The 18383-nt window shown below is 43.7% G+C and overlaps 1 protein-coding gene across 1 annotated transcript; it reads left to right on the forward strand.

The window, feature by feature from the left end:
• The first annotated feature begins 381 nt into the window (after window positions 1–381).
• On the forward strand, window positions 382–12319 carry PA2G4 (proliferation-associated 2G4). Its single transcript, XM_006165592.3, has 13 exons — window positions 382–698; window positions 2502–2630; window positions 3651–3756; window positions 3846–3915; window positions 4965–5057; window positions 9782–9845; window positions 10048–10126; window positions 10280–10358; window positions 10439–10572; window positions 10861–10955; window positions 11082–11209; window positions 11369–11422; window positions 11880–12319. The coding sequence occupies exons 1-13, from the start codon at window positions 611–613 to the stop codon at window positions 11943–11945; spliced, it is 1185 nt and encodes a 394-aa protein (XP_006165654.1). The 5' UTR covers window positions 382–610; the 3' UTR covers window positions 11946–12319.
• Window positions 12320–18383: the final 6064 nt, after the last annotated feature.

An 18383-nucleotide genomic window follows, 5' to 3' on the forward strand; every position in this document is an offset into this window, starting at 1 on the left:
GGCAGGGATCCGAGGCAGGACGCACCGAGCGTCCGCGCCCTAGGTGTAGACACTGCCCACCCGCCTCGGCCCCACCCGGTTCCACCCTGCTCCTCCGCCTCTAAACTATTTCCCTGCTGTAGCTCCACCCCTTCTCCCTCAGCCCACCCCCCCTATATTACAGGCATTCGCTCCGCGCTCCTGTTGGATGTGGGTTTTCCCGGAGAGACCACGCTTTCCCTGATACTCCCAACAGCTCCGCCTTCCCGCCGCAGCTTGACCCTTCCCAGCGTGCCCGGCGATTCCGGCGTGCGAGGCCCTTGGAGGGCAAGGCCCCAGGGCCTGGCTTAGGGGCGCGAGGGGCAGGCTGGGAGTTGTAGTCCACGCGTCCACGAGGGCGGCTGGCGACTGGCGGTGGAAAAGACTCGTGCTCCCAGCGTCCCCTGCGCGCAGCCCGCGCGCTCGCTGCTTCTCGCCCTCGCCCGCCCGCCAGCTCCCTTGCTTGCTCGCGCTTTCGCTCGCGCTCTCCTCGCGGATCGAGGGGGGTTCTAGCCACAGCCTACGTCTAGGAAGGGAGACAGAGGCGGCGGCTCAGGGGAAACGAGGCTGCGGTGTTGGTGGCGGTAGGAAGATGTCGGGCGAAGACGAACAGCAGGAGCAAACTATCGCCGAGGACCTGGTCGTGACCAAGTATAAGATGGGAGGCGACATCGCCAACCGTGAGTGTGGCCTCAGGGGTCCGGGAACCGAGGCTGAGAGGGAGAGGTGCCAGGTTGGCCCCGGAGGGGCGGGAGCAGCAGGGTCCTGCGGAGCCCGCACCGGTCTTCTGGGGGCGGCATGTGGAAGACCCGGTGTCGCGCCTGGGACCTGAGCGGCCAGGCCTGGGCTATAGGCTGTGGAAGTGTGGGCCAGCGACGCGAAGGGCGCCGAGAGGAGCCCCTGGCAGGCTCCGACCCTAGGCCGTTGGTCAGGAGGCAAAGTGCGCCTTTTCCTGCACTCCACCCTTCAGTCCAGATCTCGGTTTCTGGCAGTGGCGATGCCACCTCGAAAAGGAAGCGCCTCTGATTTGTCGCGACTCTGGGAGCCGGCACGTGTGGCCGGTTCCCGGTGCGGGTAGCTGGCTCCCGTCTTCCTGTGGTACGGTCCCTGACACCAGCTTCCCCACCACGTGCTTGCCGGAGTCTTTCCTCCTTTACTTCAACTCTTACCCTGGTGGGGGCCCTCTTCCACCCTAGGGCCACTCGGGACCGTTGGGGCTTCCAACACACTCTTGGACTTCTCTCTGGCGGGTCTTCAAGTTTTCGTTACTGCCACTCCGCTCATCTGTGCGGATAGCCTCAGCCTTCACAGTTGTTTTTGGGAACTTGACAACTTTGGGAGTGTTTGGAGGTGCCCCCTCACTCCGACTAGACAAACCTGTGAATCTATCTGGAAAGGGGGGACTGATTTTCAAATTGTCACAGGTCATCCTTATTCGAGTTGTATTCTGACTTTCTCGGTGGCTGCCTGATTTGCAGGCAGATGGCTCATTATTTTTGCTAATTCACCATCCCACTTTAAAAAAAAAAACAACTCAGGGAGGTAAAAAGTTCTTGTCTTTTGGCTTTGAAATGGTGTTAACCATAAGAACAGTTGGGTGGAGGTATTTAGGATTCCTTTGGTCCTGTGGCTGAATGAGTTTTTCCAGCTTCCAAAGAATTGCCCAAACTGAAATCTCAAGAATCAAACCTGGAGTTCAAGATAGACCTGGAGAGGGAAAGAACAGAACAGTGTTTTATAACACATTGAACATGGAGTATAGTTTTCTCGTTTGGGGCACTTTTTGGTGTTTGATAATGGTGGTTTGAATTCTATTTCTTGTCATTTATAACTTGAGGCACTCGTTCGCAGATTCCAATTTTGAAACTTGAGGGGTCTTTGAGATCTACTGAAAGCTTTAAGTCATGAGTCTGCTTTAAACCCAGGCACTTCAGATTAAATCCCTTGGATTATACACTCATTTATGAGGAAATAAATCTGCATAAATTGAGTTTACAAACACCTAATTAGGGTGTTTTGAGAATTAGGGGAAGAAGGTAGCATTTAACAGCGCATCAGGTTTGAGTCAGCAGTTCTATCTCTCCCTTCCCATAGTCCCAAACGCCTATAAATTTCTTCTCGTTTTCTTTGCTTGTATGTGGGATACCTTGGTGAGAGCCCTCTGATTATAATTCTGTCCTTCTGCACCAAAGGTATCATCTTTAGAAAGTCCAATGCCTTGCCTAGAGAGACACTGTATATACCCAGTTGTCACATAATGTAGGGAAGAGAAGGGAGTGCTGACCTTTTCTACTTTGGGAAAGGAAGATAGAAGTTAGAGATTATAGAGATCATACATCCAAGAGACAACATTTGTTTCCTTTTTCAGCCTCAGGAAAATGGCACTAAGAATATTAGAAACCCTTGAGTCCAACTTTCAGGTATTGGGTGGTAACTACACAGTAAATAAATCCAGAGCTAACATGTTCTGATTCTGTCCCCAGGGGTACTTCGGTCTTTGGTGGAAGCATCCAGCTCAGGTGTGTCAGTACTGAGCCTGTGTGAGAAAGGAGATGCCATGATTATGGAAGAAACGGGGAAAATTTTCAAGAAAGAAAAGGAAATGAAAAAAGGTAAAAAAAAAAAAAAAAAAAGAAAGAAAAAAGAAAAAAATTTCTTTTCCTTCTCATGTTTTCTTTTTTTTTTTTCTTTTTTTTTTAAAAGAATTATTTAATTTATTCCTTCATTTATTTTTTATTTAACAGAGAGAGACAGCACGGGTGGGGTGTTAGAGAATGAGAAAGCAAACCACCAGGGCTGGGACTCAAACCATGGTCGACTACATAGGAGTCTAGCGACATAGCCATTACGCTAACTGCTGGTCCCCTACTTCTCATGTTTTAACCTTATTTTTCTTTTTTCTTTTTTTTTAAAAAGAATTATTTAATTTATTCCTTCATTTATTTTTTATTTAACAGAGAGAGACAGCACGGGTGGGGTGTTAGAGAATGAGAAAGCAAACCACCAGGTCTGGGACTCAAACCATGGTCAGTCATGTGGGAGTGTCTGGTGCCTTAACCACCATGCCTCCTGCTGGTCCCTTTAAGAATTATCTTACTTTTGGGCCGGCAAGTGGCATGGTGGTTAAAGGCACTGGACTCCCACATGGCTGACCATGGTTCAAGTCTCAGACGTGGTGGCTTGCTTTCTCACTTCCTCTCTCTCTCTCTCTCTCTCTCTGTCTCTCTGATCAAACTAGAAAATAATAATGATATAATAAATAAAGTTAAATAGTAAAAAGAATTATCTTACTTTTAAGCATTTATTTATTTATTTTAATTTGACCAGAGAAAGCAAGCAAGCTGCCAGGTCCAGAACTTGAACCGCAGTCGGCCATGGGGGAGTCCAGTGCCCTAATCCTTATTTGATACTGTATGTTTTTATCTTTTTCCATTGTAATGATACAACTCCCACTCTAGCTCTAGTTGAGCTATTTGGAAATTTAGAACAGCAAGTGAGATACAAGCCATTTCCTATTCAATCCAAACTGAATAAATTTAATTAAGAACATGAAAAATTCCTTCTGTTTTTCTGAAGAACAGCAGGACTTTGAATAAAGAACAAGGCAGTAAGGTGTATGATTCTCTTTACAGGTATTGCCTTTCCTACCAGCATTTCGGTAAATAACTGTGTATGTCACTTCTCCCCTTTGAAGAGCGACCAGGACTATATTCTCAAGGAAGGTGACTTGGTTAAAATGTAAGGTTAAACTGTTTTAGAGCATTTTTTTTCCCTAGGCATTTGCATAGTGCCAATTCCTAATGTAGTACTCTGCTCTTGTCTTTCAGTGACCTTGGGGTCCATGTAGATGGCTTCATTGCTAATGTGGCTCATACTTTTGTGGTTGATGTAGCTCAGGTAGGTGGCCTCTTTTTGAACTCTTTTTCAGCCTTGGGTGGGGGGTATTTAATGTGTTTTTCTAATTTTTTGGCTGTATGTATTTGGCAGAGAGAAATAGAAAAGGAGAGGGAGAGCGCAGCTCCCCAAAGGGGCATGATTATGTCAATCCCTCCTCCATTTCTCCATCCAGTTGGGGTTTTAGGAATGTGCACATATGTACCTAGTATTTTTTTTTCTCTCTCTCTCTTTTTGGGGAGGTTTTTGCTATAGGGTGCGTGTGTTTGCTAGAAAGACAGAGACGGAGAGACAGAAAGTAAGAAATCACCTCCCAGGAGGGTGGCCATGCCACAATCCCTTCTCCTCCATTCTCTCAGGATCTTGGGCACACACGCACACGTGCCTGGTGTGAGTTTAAGCCACCAGGTCCGCGACTTGAACCACAGCACACACACATGCCCAGTGTGAGTTTAAGCCACCAGGTCCGCGATTCGAACCGCAGTCGACTACATGGGAGTCCAGTGACATGGCCATTACGCTAACTGCTGGTCCCCCTAGCATGTTTTTCAAGCTACCAGGGCCAGAACTTGAACCATGCAGTTGGCCATATGGGATCTGGCTCCTCTAACCATCAGGCTACAGAGCTGGTCCCCACCACACGTGGGGAGAGAATCTCTGGGGAAGCACAGGAGAAAGGTTTTGTTTCTATCCTGTTCACTGACTGACCTTGCATGTGAGCACACAGATAGAAACCTAGATAGTCAGCAGGGTTTTTTGGTGGTTTTTGAGAGATTTTTTACTATAGGGTGTGTGTGTGCTTGCTGGAAAGACAGACACAGAAAGTGAGGAATCACCTCTGGGGGGATGAATGCCACAATTCCTTCACTTCCATTCTTCTCTCAGGATTTTGGGTACACACACACACCCTGCGTGAGTTTTAAACCACTGGGTCTGGGGCTCAAACCATAGCTACGTGGGAGTCCAATGACGTAACCATTACATTATCTGTTGGTCCTATCAGCTGAGTTTTTAACCCTTCTAGGAGGACACTCATATTTCCTTATCTACAGGGGACCCAGGTAACGGGGCGGAAAGCAGATGTCATTAAGGCAGCTCACCTCTGTGCTGAAGCTGCCCTACGCCTGGTCAAACCTGGAAACCAGGTAAGCTGTTTAATCTTATTCCAAGGCTTTATAGAAAGAATGCATTAGGCATGGTATGGAACTACTGACTGCCCTCCACCTTTTTTATTTTTTTTTTCCTTTTTTAAAATTATTTATTTAGGGGCTGGCAGGTGGCGTGGTGGTTAACGGTGCTGGACTCCCACATGGCCAACCATGGTTCAAGTCCTGGACCTGGCAGCATGCTTTCTCACTTTCCCTCCGTCCTTCTTTGGTCAAACTTAAATAAATGAATGAATGAATGAACCTGGCAGCATGCTTTCTCACTTACCTTCCGTACTTCTTTGGTCAAACTTAAATAAATGAATGAATGAATGAACCTGGCAGCATGCTTTCTCACTTTCCCTCCGTCCTTCTTTGGTCAAACTTAAATAAATAAATAAATGAATGAATGAATGAATGAATGAATGAATGAAGAAAGAAAGAAAGAAAGAAAGTTAAATAATCCTTCAAAATTATTTATTTAATTTATTATTAATCTTAGTTTGACCAAAGAGAGAAAGAGAAAGTCAGAAAGCAAGCTGCCAGGTCCGGGACTTGAACTGTGATCGACCATGTGGGAGTCTAGCACCTTAACCACCATGCCATTGCTGGCTCCTGGATGGGGTTTCATAAAGAGAAGAGGAAGAACCTAAAGAGTTTAACACTAAACAGCAGTAAACTCTTGAGTATCTCCACAGTTCCATGCTAGGTGTATGGGGATATATGGTCCCTTCTCAAGGAACATATACAAAGCCTTCTTTTTTGTTTTCTATGTGCATATTTCCCAAGAATAATTTGCAGTTGGTGGCTTACAATAAAACTGATAGAAAAACTCAATATTTTAGGGACCAGCAGGTGGTGTAAAGGCACTGGATTCCCACATGGCTCACCATGGTTTGAGTCCCAGATGTGGTGTGGTGGCTTGCTTTCTCACTTTCCCTTTCTCTCTCTCTGGTCAAATTAAAAAATAACAAATGAGATAATTGGATAAATACTTTTTTAAAACAACTCAGTTTTTCAAAAAGAATGATTTAACTTTATTTATTTCATTATTATTTTAATTTTATCAGAGAGGAACAGAGCGAGAACATGGGAGGAGAATCGAGAAAGCAAACCAAGTCCGGGCCTCAGATAGTGGTTAGCCACATAGGAGCCCAGCATCTTTAACCACCACACCACCTGTCAGCCCCAATATTTTTTTTTTTTTTTCTAAGAGAGATTTTTGCTATAGGGCGCAGGTACTTGCTGGAGAGACAGATGGCAAGAAATCACCCCCTGGGGCGGGAGTTGGTCACGCCTCAAGATTCTCCTCCTGCCGGGCCTGAGTTTTAAGTTACCAGGTCGGGGGGTTGAACCCCAGTCAAATACATCGGAGTCCAGCGATGTGACCATAATGCCATCTGCTGGTTCCCACAAAAACTCAGTTTTAAAGCTGACAGAACGAAAATCATAGAAAAGAACGGGAGAGATTATAGTCCCAATAAATTGGTATCCAAAAGAAGCCAAAAGTTAGTTCTGCACTTTGCAAGACTATTGGTAAACCTAGGTATCATACATTTTCATGAACTTAGAGCATTAAGCTTGTTAGATTGTCAGTGGAGACGTTTCATCTCTAACACTCAAATTTCTACAAACTCTTTCCATACTTAAGAGTATTGTCCTTTTTTCCCTCCTTTCCTGTGTTCTTGCTCCTCACACTATTAATCAGTTTGTACTACATCCCCATTATTACTTAATTGTATTGCAGTTGATCCTTGAACAACTTAGGTTTGAATGGCAAGTTCTCTTATACTTTTTTTCCCCAATAAACATATTGAAAAATATAATACAGTACCATAAATGTATTTTGTCTTATGGGTTTTGTAGTAATCTTTTTTTTTTTAAAGAATTATTTAACTTTATTTATTTATTCATTTATTTATTGTAATTTGCCCAGGGAAGGATAGTGTGAGAGAGAGAGACAGAGAGACACAGAGAGAGAAAGTAAGTAATTGAGAAAGCAAGCCACCAGGTCCAGGACTCAAACCATGGTTCGTCATTTGGGAGTCCCAACACCCCCAACCACCACGCCACCTGCTGGCTCCTGTAATGTTTTCTTTAGTTTTTTTATTTTGTGTTATTTGTTTTTCTTTTTTCTATGTTTTTGCCATAGGGCGTGTACATGTGCCAGAGAGAGATAGACAGAGAAAGGAAAGTGAGAAATCACCTCTTGGGGGATAGCCACATCATAATCCCTTCTCATCTTTTCTCTGAGGATTTTGGGCACATACCCACACATTCCTGGTTTTTAAGCCATTAGGTCAGGAACTCGAACCACAGTCACCCATGTGGGGATCTAGTGGGGATCTAGTGCCTTAACCACCACACCACTTGCTGGCCCCTATTTTTTTATTGTTTTTAAAATTTTGCTATAGGATTTATACCCATATCAGAGAAGCAGAGAGAAAAAACACAACCAGAGGGGTGGCCATACCACAATTCATGATTTTGGGCATGCATGTACAAATGTCTGGCATGATTCTCTTTTCTTTTGAGGTTTGTTGTTTTTTGTTTTTTTTTTTTTTTTGCTATAGGGCACATGTGCTCGCCAGACAGACAGAGAGAGACATAGAGACAGAAAGCGAGAAATCACCCCCCAGGGGGGAGGGTCACACCGCAGTCCCTTCTCCTCCATTCTCCTCTTGGGATCTTGGGCACGCACGCACATGCTCCCGGCGTGAGTTTTAAGCCACCGGGTCCGCGACGCAAACCGCAGTCTGCTACGTGGGAGTCCAGCAACATAGCCATTACGCTAACTGCTGGTTCCCAATTTTTCTTTATAATTATTATTATTATTATTATTTTAATCAGAGGACTGGATAGTGAGAAAGCCAGCTGCTGTGTTCAGGACTTAAACCATGGTCAGCCACGTGGGAGTCCAGTGCCTTAACCATCATGCCATCTGCTGCCCCTATTTTTTATTTAAAAAATTTGCTATAGGGGGCTGGCAGGTGGCATGGTGGTTAAGACGCTGGAATCCTACATGACTGACTGGTTTGAGTTCTGGACCTGATGTCTTGCTTGCTCATTCCCCTCCACCCCTGGTCAAATTTAAAAATAGTATTAAGTAAAAATAAATATTTTTTTAAAAATTGCTATGAGGTACATGTACACACCAGAGAGACAGAAAAAGAAGGAGAGAGAAAGCATCTCCAGGGGGATGGTCACACAACAATCCATTCTCCTCTCAGGGTTTTGAGCATATATGCACCATGCACTTAGCTTGTTTTTCAAGCTGGTGGGTCTAGAATTCAAACCATACAGTTGGCCGTGTGGAATCCAGCCACCTTCACCACACACCACCAGTTGGCTCTGTTTATTTAGCTTGTTTTATTCTTAAGTTATAGTATATAATACATATAACAGAAAATAATAGTAGTTATAGTTAAAGTTTTTAGGGAGTCAGAAGTTAGGCACAGATTTTCAACCATTCAGGGAGTCAGCCTTCCTAACCCCCATTTTTCTAGAACCCACTGAAGAATCTGTCTTAGTTTCTTTATATTAAAATGACAACTAGCCTGATACAGTTGATATAAGCTCTTTGAACAGTGCCTGGCATAGTAAATACTTCAATTAGCTGTTATTCTTTTACGCATTTATTTTTATTATTTGTATTAATGAATTTGTATCTTCACAGGAAGGTAGGGATGATAATGGCTATGAAATGAAGCTGGATCCATACTATATTATCACACCTTACTGTTTAAAAATAATTTCATGTGGGAGCTGGCAGGTGCCATGGTGGCTAAAAGCACTGGATTCTCACATGGCCGACTGCAGTTTGAGTCCCAGACCTAGCAGCTTTCTTTCTCCCTTTCTCTCTGTCTGTCTCTCTCTGGTCTAATTAAAAAATAATAACAAATGGAATTAAAGAAATAAATAATTCTTTAAGAAAATATAATAATCTCACATGGAGCCAGCAGGTGACTTGGTGGCTGGGCTCCCACATGGCTTACTACAGCTTGAGTCCTGGACCTGGTAGCTTGCTTTCTCACTTTTCCTCTCTTGTTCTTGCTCTGTCCCTCTGGTCAAATTTTAAAAAATAAGTAAATAAAGTTAAATAAAATAATTCTTAAAAAAATAATAATCTCATACTCCAATTGCCTCATCTCTAAAATGGGAAAAATAAAATTGTGTCTTATTTTCACAGAGTTGTTATTACAATTCAGATAATCCATGTAGAACGCTTATCACAATACCCAGCACATTCAATATTAGCTATGAATAGTTATTTACTTTTTTTGGTCTAAGAATTATAATTTGGATCCAGTCAATAGGTAGGATGCCAGGTATAAAGGAATAAACACTGGATTTAACATCAGAAAATGTGGGGTTTATGACCAGGTTCTTTCACTTAATACATGTTCAGCTTCAGGCAAATCATTTTACCTTTCTGAGCCTCCATATTTTCATCTTCTATAGAATGGGCTGTAGATCTGCCCTGTTCACCTTCAAGTATTGTGTAATCAGACCATCTTTTTGAAAGTGCTTTGAAAAATAATAGTATATACGATTATTTTAGTTTGCGGGGATGATAAGACTGAAATGAAAACCATTGAATGAGAATAATTGGCATTGAATGGAGAGGATATTAGAACTCTTAAGTTCATTATGCTTCTTTCTCTTATGTAGAGAACTTACTAGACCCATGATATCTCACCTTTTATTTGATCTTGTATTTATAGAACACACAAGTGACAGACGCCTGGAACAAAGTGGCCCACTCATTTAATTGCACGCCCATAGAAGGTGAGACCTTAGACTAAGAATGAATGGGTTAACAAAATCAAGCTTTTTATTCCCTGAGGATTCATTCTGGCTCTAGCTCAGTCTAGAGCCAGGCACTTTTCTCATTGTTGACCCTGTCAAACTCCTTATACTTTAGGTCGGTGGAATGGAAAATTTTGGGGATTCTAGATAGCTGGTACCATAGGCCTTGTTCTGTTTGTAGGTATGCTGTCACATCAATTGAAGCAGCATGTCATTGATGGAGAGAAAACCATTATCCAGAATCCCACAGACCAGCAGAAGTAAGTTCCAGTCCCATTCTTCATCTCCCACTATACCAGAGTAGTTATCAACTTTATTTCTATTCTTCCAACTTATTCTTGTCCACCTTCTACTCCAAGCTCTCAGAAACTACTTATTGTTCTTAATGGTTTCTTTTTTTCTATTCCTTTTAGGAAGGACCATGAAAAAGCTGAATTTGAAGTACATGAAGTATATGCTGTGGATGTTCTCGTCAGCTCAGGAGAGGGGAAGGTGAGAAGAGTACAAAGTTAGCCAAGATGAGACCGAGGATATCTTCACCCGACCAAATGTGACCTGACTTATCCTTTTAGGCTAAGGATGCAGGGCAGAGAACCACCATTTACAAACGAGATCCCTCTAAACAGTATGGCCTGAAAATGAAAACTTCACGTGCCTTCTTCAGTGAGGTGGAAAGGCGTTTCGATGCCATGCCATTTACTTTAAGGTACTACACTTAACAAGGACAGGACTTGGAACCAGTTTTGACTCATAGACCATACGCCCAGGAACACTTGTCCCTCTCTCACCCTTCCCTCCCTCTTTCCTCCTGCCTAGACTTGTAGCTAGTACATACATGCACGTCATTTCTCATCTTCTTTTTGAAAGTAATTTTAAAAAGCAGTCATAAGCATGACTTCTGCCTGAGGGTAGGGAGCTATTTAGAAACATGAGCAAAATGTAAGACTTGATGGAGAGTTAAGGATACCTCTGAATTCCATCTTCCCCTACCCAGAGCATTTGAAGATGAGAAGAAGGCTCGGATGGGTGTGGTGGAATGCGCCAAACATGAACTGCTACAACCATTTAATGTTCTCTATGAGAAGGAGGGTGAGTTCTCAAAAAGAGCTTCACTTTGGAATTTATAATTATATGCTACCTTTCCCCGTACAACTTAAAAGACATAAATATGACAAAGAAACATTTTCTCAAAACACATCTTCATTTTTCCCATAGGTGAATTTGTGGCCCAGTTCAAATTTACAGTTCTGCTTATGCCCAATGGCCCCATGCGGATAACCAGTGGTCCCTTTGAGCCTGACCTCTATAAGTCTGAGATGGAAGTTCAGGATGCAGAGCTAAAGGTTAGTGTGGAATGGAAAGTGGTGATCATGTGGCACCTGTCTATAGGACTAAAGGTTCAATGGCAGGAGTCCTGAAAGAGCTATAGTACTGAGAATAACAATGTTTGTGTTTTTTTCCATTCCTCAAAATTTGTTCTTTTTTTTTTTTTCTGTTTCCAGGCCCTTCTCCAGAGTTCTGCAAGTCGAAAAACCCAAAAAAAGAAAAAAAAGAAGGTTTGTTAATGATCATTCCTCTCTGGCAAAGTAAACTGATCCCTTTTCATTTTACCTTCCTGGGTCCATAATGGAGTAGAGAGTAGAGGTTTCCTCCTTCTTTTTTTTAAATTTGTTATAGGGCTCATGTGCTCAACAGAGAAGGAAATAATGCACCCCTCAGGATGGATAGTCACAACACAATCCCTTGTCCTCCATTCTCCCCTCAAAAATTTGGGCACACATGCACTTGCCGTGTTTTTCAAGTCAGCAGGTCTGGGACTCAAACCACACAGTTGGCCCTGTGGGAATCAGCTGCTTCAATTACTGTGTTACCTGCTGGCCTGTAGTACAGCTTTCCTTATGTTACCGTCTCAGTCCTGATGCAGGAGGTTAAACTGTTTTTGTCTTTGGACCTTCAGATACTACCTCCAAGCAGTTAAATACTGACAAGTCTTCCTCCTTTCTTCAATTGTAGGCCTCTAAGACTGCAGAGAATGCTACCAGTGGAGAAACATTAGAAGAGAATGAAGCTGGGGACTGAGGTGGGTCCCATCTCCCCAGTTTGCTGCTCCTGCCTCATCCCCTTCCCACCACACCCCAGGCTCTGTGAAGTGCAGTTCGCCTTCTCCACCCAGGACCACCAGCAGAGTGGGGTCTCCCTGCCCCAAACCCAGTCCCCAACCCACCCCTTTTCCAACAACAACCAGCTCCAACTGACTCTGGTCTTGGGAGGCCAGGCTTCCCAGCCACCGAAGACTACTTTAAATAGAAAAAGATTGAATAATAAAATCAGGAGTCAAAATCCATCGCCTTCAAGCCCCTCTTTCTAGCCTTTTCTACTACTCTGCTTTGTCAAGGTTTGTGGCCCTAAAACAGAACAGGGAGAAGGCTAAATTAGCCACGGCCACTAAAAACTCAGCTGAATTTTTTATACCACTCTGATGTCAGCATTTTCCCATCTGTTTGGGGCTTTTTCCTCTTTCCCACTGTCCCCAAGTATTTTATCTGGCCTCAAAATTAAGAGGAGCTGTTCTTCAGATTGTTTTTATTCACATGTGGCAGATTTCTTCATCTGATCCAGGATATCTAGTCAGGCCCCTCCCATTTTTAGGAGCTGGAGCCTCCATTTATGAAGAGATTCTCATCTATCAAATGGATCTTCATTTGTAAACCTTAGTCATTTTTGTTCTGCAGGGTCGTTTTTTTGTTTGTTTGTTTGTTTGTTTTCCCCATGTTCACAAAGCTGTAAAGAAGTAATCCATCTCAACCTTGTCCTTTTCTTTGGAGTCCTTGGGGTCTTCTTACTCCAGAAACCTGAGCTGGAAGCTCAACTGTGGTTTTGTTCCCTGTTTGAAATATTTTGACCTCCTTTCTTTGAAAGAAAAATCGGGAACCAGAGGAGTAGACTGAAGAGAGAACTCCTGCCTTTCTAGAGCTGTGGACTTGGATTGGATGAAGTGCTGGGGGTTTGTAGAGAAAGGTCAAATTTCAGTACCTCTGGTATGCTGTCCCAGGGAACTAGGGCTCCCACTAACTTATGAGGTTTTTAAACACATTGAAAATAACATGACAATAAATTTGGATTTGCTCATAATGATTGTCGTTGGTGCTCTTACTTCATGGAGATAAGGAAAGTGTCAATTGAGAAAATAATGATCGATTGGAACTTTTTCTAGAATGCCATACTCTTCCTTCTTAAAACAGAATTTTGGTGCCAGCAGGTGGCATGGTGGTTAAGGCACTGGAATCCTATATGGCCAACCATGTTTTGAGTCCTGGACCTGACAGCTTTGTGGATTGCTTTCTCACTTTACCTTTCTCTCTCTGGTCAAATTCATAAGTCCTGAATTTGAAAATACAATAAATTATGGAAATATGGTGATTTGATTATTTTTTTTAATTTTTGCCAGATGGTGCATATGCTTGCCAGAGAGAGAGGAAAGAGGGAGAAAGCACCACACTGTGGAGTGGTGATACTGTGTTCCCTTCTCCATTGTTAGAATTTTAGGTGCACACACACACGCACACATGGACTTAGCATGTTATATTCATAAGACTAGGATTCAAGTCACATGGGCAGTGTTGTGAGATCAAGCTCCCTTAACCCACTCCATGATTAGATTTTATAAATAGAAACTTCATTACTGACATTTTTTAGGACCAGGACACTATTATAAAAAATGCTAGAAATATCTTGATTCAGGATGCCAGAAGGAATGTTTTAGGTGTTGTGCTAGTTTTCAGGGCCAGACTGAAATTTCAGTGCTGGGGGAGAGGGGGATCTAATTTGTTGATTAGGTTTGAATATGTTATATGTGAGGCACTTCTAACCTGGAAGTAATTATTAGTGAATAAGATAGGACAAACGGACAAACACACTATATACAGAACTTCACTGTCCTTTTTTTTTTTTTTTCCATAGAGTGCATGCCCTAGCTGGAGAAAGATGGTTGGAAAGTTAGAGATTGCCCCCCATGTAGGGATGACGACAATCCTTGCTCCATTGCCCATTTGGGATTTTAGATGCACATGCATCCAGTATAATTTTCTTTTTTATTTTTCAATAATCGTTATTACTATTTTTGAAGAGGTTTTTTGCTATAGGGTGTATGTGCTCACCAGAGAGACAGCAAGAAATCATCCCCCGGGGGGTTGGCCACACTGCAATCCCTTCTCCATTCTCTCAGGATCTTGGGCATGCACGCCTATGTGTCCAGTGTGAGTTTTAGCCACTGGGTCCATGATTCAGACTGCAGTCAACTACATAGGAGTCCAACAACAGCCATTATGCCAACTGCTGGTCCCAAGAATTATTTAACTTTATCCATTATTTATTTTAATTTGACCAGAGAGAATGCAAAAGCAAGGCACCAGGTCTGGGATTCAAACCACAGCCATGTGGGAGTCAGTGCCCTCAACCACCACGCCATCTGCTGGCCTCTCCCAGTGTAATTTTCAAACCACCAGGTCCATGACTCAAACCACAGTCAGCCAGTGGGAATAGAGTTCCTTAATCACCTTGCCACCTGGTCCCCCTTTGCTCTTTCTGTTGTCTGTCCTTATACATTTCTCTAAGCCCATAGAATGTACACCACCAAGAATGAGCCCTACTGTATAATGAAACTATGGTCTTTGGATGATAATTGTGTGTCAATATAGGCTCATCACTCACCTGTTGTAAATGTACTACCCTGGTGGGAAATGTCGGTAATGGGAGGATATGTGTGTGTGGGCAGGGCATATGTGGGAAATGCCAAGTTCCTCAATTTTGCTATGTATGATTATAAAAATGGGTTTTTTTTAAAGAATTATTTAACTTTGACCAGAAAGGGTCAGAGAGAGAGAGAGGGAAAGTGAGAACCCCCACTCGCCAGGGAAGATGACCATGCCACAGTCTCTTTGCCATACCCTTAACGACCACACCACCCGCCAGTCCCAAAATTGCTTTAAAAAAATAGTATCTAGGGGCCAGCAGGTGGCATGGCAGTTAAGGGTGCTAGACTCCCACATGGCTGACTGTGGTTCAAGTCCCAGACATGGTGGCTTGCTTCCTCACTTGCTCTCTCAAGCAAGCCACCAAGATCAGGATTCAAATCATAGCCATGAGGGAGTCCAGTGCCCTTAACCGCCACACCACCTGCTGGCCCCAGCCCATAAATAAAAATTCTTTAAAAATAAATAATATCTAGAGGAGCCAGTAGGTGGCATGGTGGTTAAAGGCACTGGATTTCCACATGGTTGACCACAGTTCGAGTCCTGGACCTGGCAGCTTGGTTTCTCACTTTCCCTTTCTCTTGTCAAATTAACAAGTAATAACAAATGGAATTAAGTATATATATGTATATATATATTGTTGTTGGAGAGGTTGGGTGTGTGCGCTTGCCAGAAAGAAACAGAGAAAGCAAGAAATCACTCCCCAACAGGGGTGGCCACGCCGCAATCCCTTCTCCATTCTTCTCTCAGGATCTTGGGCACGCACGCACACGCACCCAGCGTGAGTTTAAGCCACTGGGTCTGGGATTCGAACCGCAGTCAACTACATGGGAGTTCAGCGACATAGCCATTATGCTAACTGCTGGTCCCAATATATATATATATATTTTTTAAATTAGTCTAAAAACTTTTTTTCTAAAACTTTAATCTATGGAGCCAGCAGGTGATGTGGTGGTTATCTATGGAGCCGGCAGGTGATGTGGTGGTTAAGGCACTGGACTCCCACATGGCTGACTAGTTTGAGCACTAGACCTGATAGTTTGCTCTCTCACACTTTCACTCTGTCCCTCTGGCGAATGCATGTACCATCTAGCAAACTTTTTAAAAAAGCAATAAAATAACTTTTGGGAACCAGCAGTTAGCGTAATGGCTATGTCACTGGACTCCCACGTAGTTGACTGCGGTTCGCGTCCCGGACCTGGTGGCTTAAAACTCAAGCCGGGCATGTGTGCGTGTGTGCCCAAGATCCCAAGAGGAGAATGGAGGAGATGGGACTGCGGTGTGACCATCCCCGCTGGGGGGTGATTTCTCGCTTTCTGTCTCTATGTCTCTCTGTCTTTCTGGCAAGTACACGTGCCCTATAGTGAAAACCTCTCCAAAAGAAAAAAAAACTTTTAAAAATCTAAGAGTTTCCCCCTTTTTTAGAAAATGTCATTCTGGGACCAGCAGATGGAAGAATGGTTACATCGCTGGATGCCCACATGGCTGACTGGGATTTGAGTCCTGGACCCAGAGGCCTGAAACCCACATTGCCAGGTGTATGCGTGCGCATGTCCAAGATTCTTAGAAAAGAATAGAGGTACTGTGGCGTAGCCATCCCCCCAGGGGATGATCTTCCTGTCTCTGGCAAGAGCATTTGTCCTATAGCAGCAATCTCTCTAAAAATAAATAAATAAAAATGTCATATTCAGGGCCAGCAGGTGACGTAGCTGTTAAAGTGCTGGACTCCCACATGGGTGACCACGGTTCAAATCTTGGACCTGAAGGCTTAGAAATCACACTGGGCATGAGTTCATATACACCCAGAATTCCAGGAGGAGAGTGGAGGAGATTGCAGTATGATCATCCCCTCTGGGATGTAATTTCTCACTTCTCACTCTTTCTCTTGCCTCCCAGTAAGCACAAGCACCATATGACAAAAACCTTAAAAAAAAAAAAGGTCATATTCTGATGGTGACAATTCTAGAACTACCTAGACATATAGGATAAAGATACTAAAATTTGGAGCCAGCAGATAGCATAGCAGTACGTCGCTGGATTCTCACACATGGTTGATTGTGGTTTCAAGTTCTGGACCCAGTGGCATTGACCTGAAACTCATGCTGGGCACGTGTACAAGCGTGCCCAAGATCCTGGGAGGAGAATGGAAGAAAAGGGATTGCAGCATGGTCATCCCCCCCAGGGAGTGATTTTTCACTTTCCTTCTCAATATTTCTGTCTCTCTCCAGTGAGCACACATGCCCTGTGGCAAAAAAAAAAAACTTAAAATAATCCTAAAATTTTTAAAAACTTTAAAAAATTATTCTATTTAGCTTTATTTATTATTTATTTACTTATTTTAATTTGACCAGAGAGGGACAGAGTGAGTGAGAGAGAGAGAAAAAGAGGGAAAGCAAGAAAGCAAGCCACCAGGTCTAGGCCTCTAACCGCAGTTGGCACGTGAGTCCAGCACCCTTAACTTCCATGCTTCCTGCCACCCCTAAAAAAAACTTTTTAAAGGTTTTTGCCATAGGGCATGTGCACTGGCCATAGGAAGAAGACAGAGGGAAAGTGAGAAATCACTCTCCAGGAGGAATGGGAACACCAGTCTCTTCTCCATTCCCCTGATGCTTTGGGCATGCACATACAGATGTCCAGTGTGATTTCTTTCCTTTTTTTTTTTTTTTTTTTTTTAAAATTACTTTGGGACCAGCAGTTGGTATAGTGGCTACATCGCTGGACTCCCATGTAGTCAACTACGATTCGAGTCCCAGACCCGGTGGCTTAAACTCTCGCAGGATGGTCACATAGGAGTCCAGTGCCTCAACCACTATGCCACTTGCTGGCCCCATAAAAACCTTGTTTTTTGTTGTTTTGCTTTTTAAAAATTTTTGCTATTTGATGCTCACAAGAGACAGGGATCATGAGAAAGCACCCCACCTTCCAGGGAAATGACCACACTACAATCCCTTCTCCATTTTCAGGGAATTTGGCTATGCATGGGAATGCATCCAGCATGCTTTGCAAGCCTCCTGTATCTGGGACTAACCACCTTAACCAGTATACCACTGGCTGGCTCAATACCTTGTTTTTTAGTGTTTAAAGTGAATTGTTATGTACCAGCAGTTGGCATAATGGCTGTGTCGTTGGACTCCCATGTAGTCGACTGCAGTCGAGTCCCAGACCCAGTGGCTTAAATTCACGCTGGGCACATGTGCATGTGTGCCCAAGATCCCAAGAGGAGAAAAGAATAAGGGATTGCGGTGTGGCCATCTCCCCTGGGGGTGATTTCTCACTTTCTGTCTCTGTCTCTCTCTGTCTTCCTGGCGATTGCACAAGCCCTATAGCAAAAACCTCTCCAAAAAAAAAAAATGAAATGAAGAAATCACCCCCACCCCCACCCCCCCACAGGGGATGGCCACACCCTAATCCCTTCTCCTTCGTTCTCTCGGAATTTTGGCCATGCACGCACATGTACCCAGCATGAGTCTTTAGCTGCAGGGTCCAGGACTTGACCACATGAGAGTCCAGTGACATAACCATTACGCCATCTGCTGATCCCTAGAGAGGGTTTTTTTTGCTATAGGGCACATGCACTCACTGGAGAGACAGAAAGGGAGAAATCGCCCACTGGGGATGGCCAAGCCACAACCCCTTCTCCACTCTCCTTGGGTTTATGGGCACATATGCACAGGTGTCTGGCGTGAGTTTTAAGCTGCATGGAAGTCCAGTGATGCATCTGCTGGTCCCCTCTCCTAGCCATATTGAGACTAGGAAATGCTTTAAA

Source organism: Tupaia chinensis, unplaced genomic scaffold (assembly GCF_000334495.1).
Source record: "Tupaia chinensis unplaced genomic scaffold, TupChi_1.0 Scaffold143970_1, whole genome shotgun sequence".
NCBI classification, from domain to species: Eukaryota; Metazoa; Chordata; class Mammalia; order Scandentia; family Tupaiidae; genus Tupaia; species Tupaia belangeri.

Coding starts and splice junctions, on each gene's coding strand:
- PA2G4 (XM_006165592.3), top strand. CDS start 611: ATGTCGGGCGAAGACGAACAGCAGGAGCAAACTATCGCCGAGGACCTG. Junction 10,956..11,081: donor TGTTCTCTATGAGAAGGAGG/GTGAGTTCTCAA, acceptor TTTTTCCCATAG/GTGAATTTGTGGCCCAGTTC. Junction 11,210..11,368: donor TTCAGGATGCAGAGCTAAAG/GTTAGTGTGGAA, acceptor TTCTGTTTCCAG/GCCCTTCTCCAGAGTTCTGC.